This window comes from Salvelinus sp. IW2-2015, linkage group LG20, assembly GCF_002910315.2.
Source record: "Salvelinus sp. IW2-2015 linkage group LG20, ASM291031v2, whole genome shotgun sequence".
Lineage (NCBI taxonomy): Eukaryota > Metazoa > Chordata > Actinopteri > Salmoniformes > Salmonidae > Salvelinus > Salvelinus sp. IW2-2015.
The window spans coordinates 11154673-11169409 of NC_036860.1; the positions used below are offsets into that span (position 1 = coordinate 11154673).

The window sequence follows — 14737 nt, forward strand, 5'->3', positions numbered from 1 at the left end:
ATTTGATCACTCTGTTGTCGCAGATAATTTTCCTGCGCAGCAGAAAATTCTAATTGTAGTGTATTCGAGGTTTAAAAAGGGTTCCAAAGTTTGCAATTTCCAATTTGAAATGTAAAACTATTTGTCCTAAAGAAACATTTATCAACACCTACAAAAATGTCCATTTAATTCAAATCCACATAATAATTCACATTTTCTGGTGCTGCAGGATTATTTTCCTGCTGTGAGAAACTGGTCAATTTAAGATAGTACACATCTGTCTGCCACTTTCAGCACTTAAACCTCTATCTTCTTTGACAATAACTGAGACCAGATCATTGAGGGCCACTTGGGAGTTACTTTGGATTGAGAGAGTCAGAGAATGGCACTTGGGGGAGTCTGGACTAGGTGTTGTGAGAGCAAAATTGCAAGATTATTTCATAATACTGTAATTGCATCAAATGGTTGTTTTATGCAACATAATAGAGGGCTCTTATAACTCTATTGTGTCTGTGTGAACTGATAGTGGGCCTCTTGGAGATTTAACACTGACAGAAGATGTATGATGTCTTTGGTTGATAAACCTAAAGAGACCGCATTCCATAGCATGAGTTATGTTTCTGTGCTGTTGTACTAGGGGGAGATTTCTCCAGTATGGAGTTCGGGGGACAGACCCTGGTCTCTATACAATGAAAACAGTCTCCATAGGAGATACTGTCTGCTGTGAATTCTAAGTATCTTTCATACGAATCTTAACCTTGTGACTCATTCCATACATCTGTTGTTTGTCATGTAGACTGAAGGGGGTGTATCGTTGCTATAAAAGGCCATGGTATCTTTTGTTGTTGGGCTCTCAATGAATCACTTGTTCGTTGACAACATCCATTACTGCAGTAATTAAATAATAAAGTTGACTTGTTTTGAAGAAATTGAAAAGTCTCTCCTTTTGATGACAATAATTTCACGACAGTGTCTACAGCTGGGAGATGAGAAAGGAGATCTGTCAGTCTTTAATCTCTCTCTCAAGATTGAGGAACGACGACTCATTGGGCGATGATCTCAGTTCGGAAAGAGGGGGGAGATGCTCCCCTTTGGCGTTTGTTCAAAAGTAGCAAAGCCCATCTCTGAAGGCCTGTGATGAATATGTTGTCTAAGTGTTTAACTATAGTAGTTTCATGAAAATTTCTTAACATATGTAAGACTAGAGGCTTAGACGAGAACTCCTTATTGTCATGCAGGTCGGGAGTGGCCTTGGTTCACAATCAAAATAAGGATTATTTCCAAATCAGGTGTTTCTTATTTACCTCCTTTTTCACGACAATAAGAAAAAATATTTGAATTTAGCATTTGCTCAGGTAGTTATTCATATGGTACCTAGTGAAAAGAAAAGAGTAATGTACTGAGTGGGGAAAATCTATATTCAATATGAAAGTGTCATTGACTCCTTGTCTAGCTTCACAGTCTCACCCCACTTACTTCGAGGACATACCAAAAGACTCCCTGACCCGGTACTACCCATCAAATCATCAAAGTCACACAGATAATGGGACTCTACAGCCAGCAATCTCAGTGTATTTGGGCTAAAATCTCAAGTGACCCTTTCCAATTCCCTCCACTCTACCCCTTGTGTAGTCTAAAGGCATTTCAGGGCAGCTGTCAAATCAGGATCGCAGTTCATTCACAACTCTCCATTTTCTCTAGCCTCTACTCTAATCGACCCATTGAGGGTGAGAGACTCCCAGTCCGATCAGTGAAGTGGGGCCATGGTTGAGTGTGATAGCGTGATATCGGTACCATCCTGACATCCCCGCCACTGACGCATGACAGCCCCCTCTATATTCGCAGGGGGAACCCAGTGTACCAAGGACAAGAAAAAACACAAAAATGACAGCTTTCAAAAGTGAAAAATAACTCTCCTGAGGTTCGAGAGTTGCTTTTGACCGAGCCAACTCCCCTTTGAAAATAGAGAATCATCTTTCGAGACAACAGCTGATAAACAGGTGAGGGGATGCGCTGTACCGAAATGATTGAATGGCAGGAATCAAAGCAATTGCGCATTAGCTGACGTGTTCTCAGTAGGATAAGCCTAGTATGCTGATATTTGTCTTTAACTGCATTTGTTTTTTATAAACAGTACGCTGTAAATAGTATGTAGTACGATTGCAACACAGTATGCAGTTACAGTGCCGCGAAATAGTATTCCTGCATGCAGAACTGCTTTACCTCAGTGGCATTTAAGGGTTTCAAGCATGAACTTCTCATTTAAAGTCCTGCCACATCTCAATTGGGATTAGGTCTGGACTTTGACTAGGCCATTCCAAAACTTCCAATTTGTTGCGTTTTAACAATTGTCATGACTTGATTGTGTGTTTTGTATCAGTGTCTTGCTGCATGACCGAGCTACGCTTCAGCTTCAGCTCACAGACGAATGGCCTGACATTCTGCTGCAGAATTCTCTGATAGAGCAGAATTCATAGTTCCTTTTATTAAGGAAAGTAGTCCAGGTCCTGATGCAGCAAAGCATCCCCAAACCATCACACTACCACCGCCACGCTTGACCGTTGGCATTCGGTTCTTACTGTGGAATGTAATGTTTGGTTTTCACCAGACATAATGGGACCCATCTCGTGGGACAAGGGACATCTCAGCCGGCCAAACCCTGCCCGAACCCAGACGACGCTGGGCTAATTGTGCGTCGCCTCATGGGTTTCCCGGTTGCGGCCAGGATCAAACCAGGATCTGTAGTGACGCCTCTAGCACTACGATGCAGTGCCTGTTTTAATTTAATTGTACCTTTATTTAAATAGGCAAGTCAGTTAAGAAAAAAATCTTAATTTCAATGACGGCTTAGGAACAGTGGGTTAACTCCCTTGTTCAAGGGCAGAACGACAGATTTTTACCTTGTCAGCTCGGGTTTCGATCTTGAAACCTTTCGGTTACTAATCCAACGCTCTAACCACTAGGCTACCTGCCGCCTTAAACCGCTGCGCCACTCTGGAGGCCTCTGGGTCACTTTGAGCGCGCCCAGTCTGTCTTCTTAGGTCAGATATTGACAGTGGGGGTTGGATTCATTCATTTCTGAGGGCTGGGGGGCCGGAGGGGGTGATGAGCTAATTAGTAAAGTAGTAGTAAAGGCTAATTGAAAGAGCTGGGAAGGAAAATAAGCATGTTCTCTTTTCTCTGAGGTGAGGGATGTTTGCACAAGCAATAACGTCAAGATGCAGGCGAGCTGAGGGGCAATTAACAGTGAACCAGGACTACAGGGTGGTAATCCAAAGCCTGTTAGTTAGTTAGTTAGGAGTGTGTGTGTGTGTGCGTGCGTGCGTGCGTGCGCCCGGACCCTGGAGATGTTTTTGAAATGATAGCTGTGACATTGCAATCCAATTTGATCTGAGAGAGGAAAAAGGAGGATGAGGGAAAGTGAAAGTTTGAGTGTGTGTGTGTGTGTGTGTGTGTGTGTGTGTGTGTGTGTGTGTGTGTGTGTGTGTGTGTGTGTGTGTGTGTGTGTGTGTGTGTGTGTGTGTGTGTGTGTGTGTGTGTGTGTGTGTGTGTGTGTGTGTGTGTGTTCATTAGTGAGCCTGGAGAGAGGGGAAAGTAATAGAAGGAAAGAGTGGGGATTTTTGTATGGGTGTCTGAATGTGTGTGTGTGTGTGCTTCCTTATCTGCATGAATGTACTGCCCTTCTGTGTTTGTGTTGCCTCACAGTGTATCACAGAAAACTATATATAGGTAACTGCCAAAATAAAGGAAACACTTGAGTTGTTTGAGTTGTTATGGTGTGGGGTGCATTTTCCTGGAATGGTTGAGGTCCACTCAAACCCTTAGAGGGCAAGGCAAGTTAAACGGCAATAAATACACAGCCATTCTGAGTGATCACCTTCAATCTATGGTGAGTCATTCCTATCCTGATGACATTGCCCCCATCCACAGGGCACAAGTGGTCACTGAATGGTTTGATGAGCATGAAAACTATGTTTACCATATGCCTTGCCCATCTCAGTTACCAGAGTTGAACACTTGCCAAGGCACATTGAAGCTGTTCTAACAGCTTTTGATGGCGCCCTATTAAGACACTTTATGATGGTGTTTCCTTTATTTTGGCAGTTACCTGTATGTATATGTATATTGCATATAAAGCGGCCTGAAATTGATGTACAATTAACTTCCCTGTACTCACCACATTGCTCTCGTGCACCTCAGGGTTCATGGTGAGCTGTACGACGAACCAAGTGGCGTTCCTCAGGATGAAAGCTGTGATCAGGTTCCAGTGGATGATGTTCCTCAAGCAGCGGATACTCCTGGGAGGAGAGAGGAGAATAGAGGAAAAGGTAAGCACTGGTACCTATTCATTATACTGTACAGTGCAACATGGTAGCAATGCTATGCATCACATTGTGAATCTTTTGCAAAAAGATATGTATCAAGGTTCTTGATGCCTAAGTCAATACATTGCACTGTAATACTCCTGGCGGTAGAGGAGAGAACAGAGGACAGGTTAAGAGCTGGTGGTATGTAGTATAATTATTGCAGTGTGTGCAGTTTTTCCTTCTTCAGTATAATTATGACATTTTAGGTCGAGCACGCCGATTCCTCATGCTATGCAGTATAATGTTGGTAATACATATGACGGGATGATGGATAATGGGACCATAATAAAAAGAGGGAAAGTTAAGAGACAGTGGGGAAGTTTGTGTGAGTGTGTTTTTGGATGTGTGTTTTGCATAATTAGTACAGCATGTGCATGGACTATGGCCGTGTGTGTGTGTGTGTAAGTCTAAAGAGCTAGACAAGACCCGCTCCCTCAAGCATGTGGCGTATCACTTTCTCTGTTCTGTTCCAACCACTTCATCCCACCTCCAGTGGCAAAGCAAACCACCTCACAATAATCTCCCAAAACCCTCTGGCAGTAGAGTTGGGCAGGCTGATCAATCTTTTCCCCAGGCCTCAGTAGCACCAGCAGCCCAGCAGGTTCTTCAACCCACAGGAATGCCTGATCGAATTGGACCAGCTAATGCATGGTTTATTAGATCAGTCAAGGTTGTAATTCACACAATTGGTGTACAAACATGGAGGTAATAAGACACCAGGAAAGGAAAGCATCCAGGACCAGCAGGGCATCCAGGACCAAAACCTTCTTACGGTGCCATTTTTTTCCTCAAACTAATACTTAAACTACGAAAAGTTGCTAGTCCTCAGTAATGTTATTTTAAATGTTCTTAAGCTTCTTCCTATTAAAAAAGTTATGAAGAAATTAGATTCTTGAAAATAATGTTATTGGATTTCGTCTTGGAAATGTACTTAATTCCAAGATAGCTAAACCCTTGTCTTAAACTCACGGCAGTGAGAGAATAAGCTAATGAAAGCAGTTGAACATATTTAAACCCCCCAGAGTTAATGTCAGCCCCCCACGGAAATGTATTTAGTATAATAAAGAAATGCCCATAAAAAAACAATCAGTGAAAGATGACAGAGCTAGTAGAGTGACCGTTTTGCTCTGCGATCCCCACAAGCGTCTTGGGACTCGTATGAAGTCGGTAAAACCGATCTGCCAACTTCTGTCTGTAGTGTCTGAACAGTTTGGGCTACACACTAATATCCCTCTGTGGAAAGGTGAGACCATCACGAACACGTTTTGCTCTAGGACGCCCACATGCCTCACAAGACTCGTCTGAATGTTATCTTCAAAATTCGTCAAGCTCTTTCAAATCGGTCATTGATCATTGCTAGACAACCATTTTCAAGTATTGCCATAGATTCTTCAAAAACATTTAAGTCAAACCTGTAGCTCGACAACTCAGGAACATTCACTGTGTTCTTGGTAAACAACTCCAGTGTATACTTTTGGCCTTGTGTTTTAAGTTATTGCCCTACTGAAAGGTGAATTCATCTAAGTGTCTGAACCAGGTTTTTATTTTGGATTTTGCCTGTACTTAGCTCCTTTTAATTTATTTTTTATCCTGAAAAACTCCACAGTCTGTAAAGATTACAAGCATACCCATAACATGATGCAGCCACCACTTGCTTGAAAATATGCAATGTAATGTGTTGTACTAGATGTGCCCCAAATATAACACGTTGTATTCAGGACAAAACGTGAAATGCTTTGCCACATTTTTTGCAGTATTACTTTAGTGCCTTGTTGCAAACAGGATGCATGTTTTGAGATATGTTCTGTTCTGTACATGCTTTTTTATTTTCATTCAGTCATTTAGGTTAGTATTGTGGAGAAACTACAATGTTGTTGATACATTCTCAGTTCTCTTATCACAGGCATTAAACTCTTAAGCTGATCTAAATTGGAGTGATTGTGAAATCATTGAGCGGTTTCCTTCCTCTCCGGCAACTGAGCTAGGAAGGACACCTGTATTTTTGAAGTGACTAGGTGTATTGATACACCCTCCAAAGTATAATTAAATGGTGCTCCGGTACCCCTTGCCGTGCGGTAGCAGAGAGAACAGTCTATGACTAGGGTGGCGGGAGTCTTTGACAATTTTTACGGCCTTCCTCTGACACCGCCTGATATAGAGGTCCTGGATGGCAGGAAATTTGGTCCCAGTGATGTACTGGGTTGTACTACCCACTAACCTCTGTAGTGCCTTGTGGTCGGAGAACAAGCAGTTGCCATGTCTGGATGCTCTTGATGGTGCAGCTGTATAACCTTTTGAGGAACTGAGAACCCATGACAAATCTTTTAAGTCTCCTGAGGGGGAATAGGCTTTGTCGTGCCCTCTTCATGACTGTCTTAGTGTGTTTGGACCATGAAACCTTGTTGGTGATGTGGACACCAAGGAACTTGAAGCTCGCAACCTGTTCCACTACAGCCCCGTCGATGAGAACGGGGACGTGCTCGGTCCTCCTTTTCCTGTAGTCCACAATCATCGCCTTTGTCTTGATCACATTGAGGGAGAGGTTGTTGTCCTGGCACCAGGTCTCTGACCTCCTCCCTATAGGCTGTCTCATCGTTGTCAGTGATCACTGTTGTGTCATCTGAAAACTTGGTGTTGGAGTTGTGCCTGGTCATGCAGTCATGAGTGAACAGGGAGTACAGGAGGGGACTGAGCAGACACTCCTGAGGGGCCCCCGTATTGAGGATCAGCGTGGTGGATGTGTTGTTCCCTACTCTTACCACCTGGGGGCGGCCCGTCAGGAAGTCCAGGATCCAGTTGTAGAGGGAGGTGTTAAGTCCCAGGGTCCTTAGCTTAGTGATGAGCTTTGAGGGCACTATGGTGTTGAACACTGAGCTGTAGTCAATGAATAGCATTCTCACGTAGGTGTTCCTTTTGTCCAGGTGGGAAAGGGCAGTGTTGAGTGCAATAGAGATTGCATCATCTGTAGATCTGTTGGGGCTGTATGCAAATTGGAGTGGGTCTAGGGTTTCTGGGATAATGGTGTTGATGTGAGCCATGACCAGCGTTTCAAAGCACTTCATGGCTACACACATGCGTGCTATGGGTCGGTCGTCATTTAGGCAGGTTACCTTAGTGTTCTTGGGCACAAGGACTATGGTGGTCTGCTTGAAACATGTTGGTAATTCAGACTCAGTAAAAATTGTCAAAGACCCCAACCATCCCAGTCACAGAATGTTCTCTCTACTACCGCATGGCAAGCAGTACCAGAGCGCCAAGTCTACGACCAAAAGGCTTCTCAACAGTTTTTACCCACAAGCCATAAGACTCCTGAACAAGTAATCAAATGGCTACCCAGACTATTTGCATTGTCCCGCCCCCCCCGAAACCCATCTTTTATGCTGCTGCTACTCTCTGTTTATCAAATATTCATAGTCACTTTAATACATTCATGTTCATACTATCTCAATTAGCCCAACTAACCGGTGCCCCCGCACATTGGCTACTCGGACTATCTGCATTGTGTCCCGCCACCCGCCACCCACCACCCACCAACCCCTCTTTTACGCTACAGCTACTCCCTGTTTATCATATATGCATAGTCACTTTTACCATACCTACATGTACATACTACAGCAATTAGCCTGACTAACTGGTGCCTGTATATAGCCTCACTACTGTATATAGCCTCGCTACTGTTATTTTTCACTGTCTTTTTACTGTTGGTTAGGGCCTGTTACTACTTATCTATTGTTCACCTAATATCAATTTTTTACTTAAAAATCACACTTTTGGTTAGGGCCTGTAAGTAAGTATTTCACTGTAAGGTCTACACCGGTTGTATTCGGCACACGTGACAAATAAACTTTTGATTTGATTTGAACTCCTGTACGGGAGACGACCCCGAGGACAGCTGGACGTGGCTAAAGTAGCCTGGGAACAGCAACCGTCGCCCCATCGAACCATGGTGGAACACGTGGAAGACATGAAATACCGGATGGCAACCCTGTGGCCCCTGGATGCCCAAGAGGCCCAAGCACGGGTGTACAACAGAGGGGCATAACGAAGAGCCTGCTACAATACACAATAGCACAATTGGTTATGGGATCGTAAAATGGCGGCCATCTCCTTCGGCGCCATTGAAACAATGTTTGCTTTTTTATTTTTACTCAACTACCAATAGGTGCTCTTCTTTGCGAGGCATTGGGAAAACTCCCTGGTCCTTCTGGTTGAATCTGTGTTTGAACTTCACTGCTTGACTGAGAGACCTTACAGTATGTGTGGGGTACAGAGATGAGGTAGTTGTTCAAAAAAATCATCTTTAATCTTGCCATAAAAGTGATTGAATACTTATGGACTCAAGACTTTTCAGCTTTTCATTTTTTATTAATTTGTAGAAATGTCAAAAAACATAGTTCCAATTTGACATTATTGGGTATTGTGAGTAGGCCAGTGACAACATCTACATTTAGTCCATTTTAAATTCTGTTACACAACTAAATGTGAAATACTAAAGGGATGTGAATACTTTCTGAAAGCGATTATTGACAGCATTACTCCCACTTTATACTAAATGTTTAATGGCTCATCACATCATGTTTATTCAAAAACATTTCCTACCAATGTTAAAATGTGACAGAATGCACACTGTGGTAGATTACCTGTTTCAACCATGGTACAATAAGTGCTTTGTGGTTGTACAAGAGACACGCACACACACACATGCGCACACGGACGCACGCATGCGTGAACACATGGCTGACATAGCTACACCTACAGGTTCTGACAAAAACAAAGCCCTTTAAGCTTTGAAAAAAACATTTGAATTCTTAAATGATTAATGGCTAATCCACCAAGAGACTGTTTGGAGTACAGCCAATGTAGACGTCGTCCTCTACCTTTCCCTCTGTTTATTTTACTCTCACAAGCAATTTCACTAATTCCTCTGACTCCCTCTCTCTCGTCTCTCCGCCCGCTGTGCGTCATCTTTCATTTTAACCCTCACCTTCGTTCACCCTCACCTCATTCCTTCTCCCTCTTTCAAAGGACCACTGTAATTTACTCCTATTTTTTTCCCAATTTCTCTCTGTCCTCAACCTTTCTTTCTTCTTCACTCTCTCTCTTTCTGTCATCCCCCTCGTTCATTTTTCTCTCGATCCCCTCTTCATTTCTCTTCATCAGGCCGGACTAAATTACTGGAGGCAGAGGAGACTGGACCCATATTTCCTTATCCTCCTACTTATCCCTGACAACGTATTGCTGGACAAAACCATTGTTTAGGATGGAGTACAACAATTCACAAAAAAGTCAAGGTTACTGGCTCACTTCCCTCCAGACATACCTTACATGTCTTACTCTTCATTTGTCAGCCAAAGAAAGTATGATGCTCTAGAAATCTACCTCAATTCTATTTACAGCTGCATCACATGGAGATCTCAAAGCCTGAACGAGGATGCCAAATTGCACTCTATTCCCTTTGGCGTGCACTACTTTTGACCATGGGCCCTGGTCAAAAGTATTGGGCTAAAGAGGGAATAGGGTCCCATTTGGGATACAGGCAAGCTGACGATGGTCTTCTTCAGGAGAACATATTTTGGAGTATGGGTAACTCTAGCTAGTGGGTATGCCGAGTTATACAAGTGTGTTATGTTTCCAATTAAGTAGACATTTGGCAGTCCGGGGACTGACCGATCAAATCTATTAAATTAAAGAGACTTAAAAGCAGTCTAGAGACAAATATTTGAAGTACAAGACTCACATAAACCCCCAAATATCTGGTGTGTGTCATACAGGAATGTCACTTTTAATCTGAAATCAAAACACTAAGGAGGTTGAGGTTTCAAGAATGTTCTCTTTTTGCTGGAGTGTATTTAGACAGTCTCTTGTTGACGAGTATTAGGTATGGAGAGCACAACACATACTTTCAAAAGGATTATCTTATATAAACGCACCTTGAAAGGCACACACACACACACTCATGCACACATGCATACTGTACGCAGAGGCCCCGGTCGTCACACAGCTCTCCACAGAAAAGTGCCTCGGGGATTGCGTTAAGGTATGCACTTCATTTATTTTAAAGTGCAGGCTTCAGAGGAACAAATTAGGATATTAGAGGCATCAAACGATTCTTTTGATTTATTTGCCCCGGCATATCAATGTATGTAAAAGGGAAACAGAATGGCCTGAAGAGGAATGCAATACAGGGCTTGGTGGGCTCCGTGCTGTGAAGAGCAAAAGACTGGCCTGAAAATGAACTTCATCATTATTCCTTCAATTTTAATTTGATTAATAATAAGACAAATTCATGTCATTCTAACAGGAATTTCAACTTTTTGTTATTAGAAAAGTGATGGAGAGAGGGACAAAGTGAAGCACGACATTATGAAAAGAACAATATACACAAACTCAAATTGCGATTCTCTTCTCAGGGCCTAAATCTATTTGCAGTGTTTCTTGAATGTGCCAGACTGCCCAGCGCACAGCTTATTCATTGGGGAGTATTGACTATAAGCACTCTACCAATTACAGGGTTATACAACAATATGAGGGAGAACAAGATATGATGCTTCAGTAACTTCATGCTACATCACAACGCGGCCGTGAATGGAGTCCATAGGGCGGCACACAATTGGTCCACGCGTCGTCCGGGTTTGGCCGCCTGTCAATTAGAATTTGTTCTTAACTGACTTGCCTAGTTAAACTCAATTTTTCGCCTAAAATACATACCCAATACTAACTGCCTGTAGCTCAGGACCAGAAGCAAGGATATGCATATTCTTCATACATTTTTGAAAGGACATTTTGAAGTTTGTGTAAATGTGAATTAATGTTGGAGAATATAACACATTAGATCTGGTAAAGATTGCCCAAATGTGCCTAATTGGTATATTCATACATTTCAAGTTCATAACTGTGCACTCTCCTCAACAATAGCATGGTATTATATCACTGTAATAGCTTACTGTAAAATTGGACAGTGCAGTTAGATTAACAAGAATTTAAGCTTTCAGCCAATACCAGATATGTCTATGTCCTGGAAAATGTTCTTGTTACTTTCAACCTCATGCTATCGAATTAGCCTACATTAGCTCAACCATCCCCGAGGTCTGGCCACCGATCCTGTAGTGGTTTATATAAGGTTCAAATGTTTTCTTTAAAAAAAAAATCTGTTCACACAGTGATTCTGTGTGACTGAGTCAGTAGAGCATGGCCCTTGCAACACCAAGGCTGAGGGTTCAATGCCGCTGGGGCCACCTATATGCCAAATATATGCACGCACGACTGGTTAAAAGCATCTGCTAAATGGGATATGTTATATTTTCAGTAAGTCTCTTTTTGCCTCCAAGAGGATAAAACACTCCCAAATTCTAACAACCTCTTTCACAAGAGTTGTACAGCGGTAGACATGAACTAGAATGAAAACAGTCACCTCAGTTGTTTCGAGTCTCTAAAACAGATTTGTTTTAAAATGGTCAGAACAGAACATCTCTCCAGTTGGTTTACCCAAAGGCAGTTTCTAAGAACCAATGCCCTCCAACGCCACTCTAGGAGGCAGTCTCCCTCTCTGTCTGTGGGTTGATGTCACCTCTATTGATGCGTGATGACATGACATGACCGCCAAAGATGGACACTGGCGAGATGTCTTCAGGGGGGGGACTGAGGTTCCAAGGTTCTGTCTGCATCCCAATTGGCACCCTATTCCCTTTATAGTGCACTACTTTTGACTAGGGGGCTGGTCAAAAGTAGTGCACTTATAGGGAATACGGGGCCATTTGGGACACACCCTCTATCTATCTCTATTGAGAACATGCAAGACTGTCAAGCTGTTGCCTAGCTCCCATGCACTGACAAGAGAAACTCTACATACTAAATTATCAAACACACCCACACCACCAGCAGTGATGTAGCCCTTATCTAAATGAAGAGAAACAAGCTTCTCTGTATGGGGACCCAGGCTATATGCGGAGGTTCGGAGGTTCGGAATGAGGAATTGATACGCACACACACCAGCCTGGCCTCAGAGCCATATGAAACATACTTTACATATTTCTGAGCACCTGCAAGACTCATGATACCTACTAATAGTCTAGCTACTTCAGACAGAAACAAAAGTAGAGAGGTTGGTCAAGGAGGATGGGTAAGTGTAATGCGCAACTGTCTAGCAATGCAAAGGTTGCGTGTTGGAATCGTGTCAGGAAAAACTGTAGTATTTTAGCTAACCCTTCCACTAACCCTTATTCCAAACTTAACCCAATTCAACTATCCTTCTATGTAAATTCACCGAACCTCTGTCGCTTTAGTTCCCCCAACCTTTAATGTAAATGATCCGAACCTTTTGTAGTTTGTTCACCTAACTACCAACGTAAATTCTCCCCGTAATTCTCCTGTGTTGTTAAGACGCAACAAGCAGCCTGGTTTTAGAGAAATGCGTAGAATACTATATGACTTCCAAGACCTATGATAACTTACATCATCCAATTGAGCAGACTTGCTGGTGTTTTTACAGTCTTTTATGTCCAACAATGCAAATTCGAATATATATATATTTTTTTTATATACTCGGGGGGGCCATAATAAAAGCACCCGCGGGCCAACAGTTGGGGAACCCTGCTATAAGTCCTCTAATTCATATGATATTGTACGACTGCTATTCCATTCATAATGTAATTTAACACAATGTAACATATATTACTAAATGGAGTGTCACAGAATAAAACAAATTGCCCTGAGACCAAGTTACGCACACACACACACACTTGCTTTCTGTTCTCTGGGCTCAGTCGTAGTTCAAATCTCTGGCAACAGAACCTTGTCAAAATCGGACACACTTCACGTTGTTACTTCCAACTCCAGCATCCAGACTCTAACCACCAAGCATAGCTGAGCAGCAGGGATCTGCAGAATAACAGATTACTTCACAAGAAGTTAAATGGGACTGTGAAAAAGAGCTGGAGTGTGGTGCAGTGTTTAAAGCCACACTGGGCTGGGTAAATATGGAGGCATGGCCACAAGTGTGGTAAAACCAAGACCATTCAATCCCAGAGCAGTCCTACCAGAAAATGAGGTTCAAACCACACCAATGAGGCTGCAGCTGAGCTAAATACCATGTACAGTATATCTAAAGCGGTTTACCAGAACAGGATATTATGCATATCAACATCCACCACATGCAGTGGCTACATAAGTATTCCCACCTAGAACTCATTAGAGATGTTCTGTTCTACACTGTGTTCTATTTTTTACATGTTCTATGGGATGTTATATTCTCGTTCATTCTATTCTGTATCGTCTACTACTCTAATACAACACTAGGCACAAGCTCCAATGCATAATACATCATAGCTACTTGAATAATACATTGTCATCGATGTACCCTTTTGGTTAAAGTTCTGATTTTGAAATGGTTCAAATAGATTTCTGGGTGCACTGGAATCACCTAATCATTTCCTGTTTGTTGTGGCAATAGTAATCGATAGGGAATAGTAATCGACAAGTTCGTGTGTGTGTTTGTGTGCATGTGTATATATGTAAGTTTGCAGTGGTGGAAAAAGTACCCAATTGTTATGCTTAAGTAAAAGTAAAGAAACCTTAATAGAAAATGACTCAAGTAATAGTGAAAGTTACCAAGTAAATACTACTTGAGTAAAAGTCTAAAAGTATTTCGTTTTAAATATACTTAAGTATCAAAAGCAAAAGTAAAAGCATAAATCGTTTCAAATTCCTTATACTACGCAAACCAGACGGCACGATTTTCTTGTTTTTTAAATTTACGGATCGCCAGGAGCACACTCCAACACTTAGACAATAATTTACAAACAAAGCATTTGTGTTTGGTGAGTTCGCCAGATCAGAGGCAGTAGGGCTGACCAGGGATGTTCTCTTGATAAGTGTGTGAATTTGACCATTTTCCAAGCATTCAAAATGTAACGAATACTTTTGGGTGTCAGGGAAAATGTATGGAGTAAAAAGGACATTATTTACTTTAGGAATGTAGTAAAGTAAAAGTAAAAGTAGTCAAAAATATAAATTGTAAAGTACAGATACCCAAGAAAACTACTTAAGAAGTACTTTATAGTATTTTGACTTAAGTTTGCATGTGAGGCGTACCTTAGTACTTTGTAAAGCTCAATTACATTTTCATTTTGAGTTTGAGTAGCCGTCACCTGCTGTTGAACTATGACGGAGCTTCCACTGCAACAAGCCGTTTCAAGACACCACCTGGTCAAGCTGAAGCCTCCCATGACCCCTCACCCCAGAATCCTGCCTCCCAGAGCAGGCACACACGGGTAAACAACACCACCACACATGTGCAGGTCTCATGGGCAGCCGAAAATGTCAACCGAGGCCCCAGCTTGGGTTTGTATTATTAATATATAAAGAGATCATATCTGGGCTAACTATTCCCTTGT

At 42.3% G+C, this 14737-nt stretch overlaps 1 protein-coding gene across 1 annotated transcript in view; it reads right to left on the bottom strand.

Moving 5' to 3' along the window:
• crhr1 (corticotropin releasing hormone receptor 1) overlaps positions 1 to 14737 on the bottom strand; it is a 159221-nt gene that overhangs the window by 26361 nt on the left and 118123 nt on the right. Inside the window, exon 7 of the mRNA XM_024013493.2 lies at positions 4157 to 4277. Coding sequence (XP_023869261.1) covers positions 4157 to 4277 — 121 coding nt within the window. The remainder of the gene's footprint in view (positions 1 to 4156; positions 4278 to 14737) is intronic.